Source organism: Gossypium hirsutum, chromosome D07 (genome assembly GCF_007990345.1).
Source record: "Gossypium hirsutum isolate 1008001.06 chromosome D07, Gossypium_hirsutum_v2.1, whole genome shotgun sequence".
Taxonomy (NCBI): domain Eukaryota; kingdom Viridiplantae; phylum Streptophyta; class Magnoliopsida; order Malvales; family Malvaceae; genus Gossypium; species Gossypium hirsutum.
Window position 1 is genome coordinate 39,420,754 of NC_053443.1, and position 2,988 is coordinate 39,423,741.

The window sequence follows — 2,988 nt, forward strand, 5'->3', positions numbered from 1 at the left end:
ATGCTCTTTTAACATATGTGACCTTCTAAGATGGAATATGATATGCCATCCTCACCGTACGTTGAGCGATATATATCCATACATGGAAAGATGCAACTTTTTGATTTACAAGTGGGGTTAACGGGAACTAACCGCTGCTAAATTCAAAACTAGTATATAACACAAGCAACATCCAGGCATTGTGATATCTCAACACAATCAATTAAACATGACCACTCCTAATGAATCACCCAAAGACAAACCCTCCTCTAAGCAGATGATATGTGAGAACGAGAGCAACACCACTGAGAAAAATGATGAAGGAGATAATGTGGGTGGTGGTGTTGAATCTGTTGATGGGCAAAATATGAGCATTGATGACGCTGATGAGACCGGGATAGATGATCCGAAGGGCCAGGGTTCTTCCTCTATAAAAAGAGGAAGCACTACTGATGTTGCTATTCAGATTGGGTCTGGCAGTGGCAGTGGATCAAATGCAAGGAAGAAAAGGGAAATGGAAATTCCAAGAGGTGAACCTACATGTTACGTATGTAGTAAAAATTTCACGTCCTGGAAGGCGGTGTTCGGGCATCTGAAATCCCATCAAAGGGAAACCCCAGGGGCATTGCCTCCGCCAACATTTACGCCAACTGAGGGCTCTCCTGAAAATAATAATGATGATGAAACTAACCCGAGGGAGCAACTAGCTCCCACTCTGTTGAACTTGGCTCTTGAAACCATGCAAAAGATGAGTGAAGACTCGAACATGAGTGTTGTTGTTGCAGGCGAGGAGGCTTCTTCGTCGGGGAAAGGGAGAGGGAGAGGCAAAGGGCGAGGACGAGGACGAGGGAGGAGGGGTTTGGATATTGATCTCAATCAGCCCAAAACCAGTTTTTTATTGGATCTAAATGAACCTCCACCACCAGATCAGGATGATGATGATGAAGATGATGATGATGACGACGATGATGGTGCTGCTGCTGATGATGATGAGAACGATAAAAATTAAATGCATGACTTTTCGTGGTGTTGCAAAACAAATGTGATCGCTGCTAGTTATTTTCTTTTCTTTTTAATTTCAATAAGCGTCTGCAATTTCGTCAACTCGCTATATGATGCAAAATCAAAGTTTAGAGTCTGAATTTCGTGTTATCCAATATTAATTTTCTTTTTCTTCCAGACAACATTAATAATCTTGCAACATCGTTTTTTCATTTTGGTCCTTTGCTAATGCATGAATGAGAAATTTATCTTTCTTGCAAGGAGTTGCTTATATGTGTGTTTATATACTATAAAAAATCAAATTGGCTTGCCAGCTTTGTTAAAGTGGGTAGATATTGTGTGCTCTGATTATTTATTAGAATTGGTATGTGTTTGTAGCAAGTTGAATGTGTTGTTTGGCTAGCCTGATCTTTAATGCCTAGATTTAAGTATATATATGTTAGGGATCAACCCGATTAAATAATAAACAAGTAAAAATAGCGAAAGAAATTTAGAAATTGAGCACACAAATTTAATGTAGAAAAACCCCTCTAAAGAGGATAAAATACCTCAAGCAAAGATAATTTTACTATAATGGCAAAATAATGAAGAGTACAAAATATGGAGATAAAAAACTAAACCCCGAAAACAAAGAACCCTCAAAACGTAAACACAAAATCCTCTAAATATGTTATGAGTTCTAATATCTAATGAGTGTATTTTCTAAAGTTGTAAAAGAGCCTATTTATAAGCTAAATTCATAGTTCAAATAATAATAAAATAATCTAGACTAATCAGAGTTTGATTGAAACAAATAAACAGAGTTTAACTAGAAGATTATTTCTCAAATTTGACTGAAATAACAGTCATACTTAACAAATCTCCACATTGACTCATATTTCCACAACGCCATCTTTGTCAAAGCCCGCCACGTGCCTATCTTGAACTATGCAGAGAATTAACTGAGTCGAATATGTGCTTAGAAACTGGAAGACTTCTAGTCTTCAACTTGTACACTGCCAAATCAAAATTAACCCGGGTCTGATTTTCACGAATACAGTGCCATAACTTTTCAAAACCTACATCCAAAAAAGAACCTCTCTTCAACGAAACGGTCATACATTTTTCTCTCCTATGACCAAGTTTCCTCCGCTCCAAACGAGTTGACTTTGACTCCATAACGAATGAAGGACGTCCGATTTCACCAGTCACTATAGAACCTCCCAGAATATAAAGACTGTCGGTTCTTTTACCTTTTAACAAAATGAGAGCTCCACGAGATACTTTAATGTTGCTTGACTCGATGTTGATTATGCATCCTTTCAAGTCTAAAATACTCAATGAGATGAGATTCTTTCGTAAATCAGGAACATGTCTGACATTTGAGAGTGTCCTAATCGTCCCATTGTGCATCCTAATTTTAATAGTACCAATACCAATTACCTTAGTGGATGAATCGTTTTTCATACGCACAACTCTATCTTCAACCGAACTGTATGTAGAGAACCATTCTCTATTGGGACACATGTGGAAAGAACATCCCGAATCTAAGATACACTCAGACGTAAGCTTGGAGTTATCGCTCGTTGACACTAACAAGAAATCATCACCGCTTTCATCAGCTAAATTAGCACCAGCTACATCTTCTTTGTTACTCTCACAGCTCTTTTATTTCGCAGTTTATAACAATCTGCTTTGACGTGACCTAACTTTTTACAATAGCAACACATTTTGTCTCATTTCTTTGATGCTACTAAAATGGAAGCTTGCCTATCTGCCTTGCTATCCAAACCAAACTTATTGTTGAGTTTGTATCTACTCAACAAATGACCATTCACATCTTTGAACGAGAGTTTATCTCTACCATATATCATGGCCTCCCTGAAAGACTTGTATGAAAGGGGTAAAAAGCACAATAATAGCATAGTCTGATCTTCATCATCAATCTGAATCTCAACATTCTTTAAATCATTTAAAAGAGTAATGAACTAACTGATGTGATCTCTAAGAAGCTCACCTTCGTTCATG

General features: G+C 37.5%; 1 protein-coding gene across 1 annotated transcript; it reads left to right on the plus strand.

Moving 5' to 3' along the window:
• Positions 1-207: 207 nt before the first annotated feature.
• On the plus strand, positions 208-1,245 carry LOC107956271 (uncharacterized). Its single transcript, XM_016891982.2, has one exon. The coding sequence runs from the start codon at positions 209-211 to the stop codon at positions 986-988; it is 780 nt and encodes a 259-aa protein (XP_016747471.1). The 5' UTR covers position 208; the 3' UTR covers positions 989-1,245.
• Positions 1,246-2,988: the final 1,743 nt, after the last annotated feature.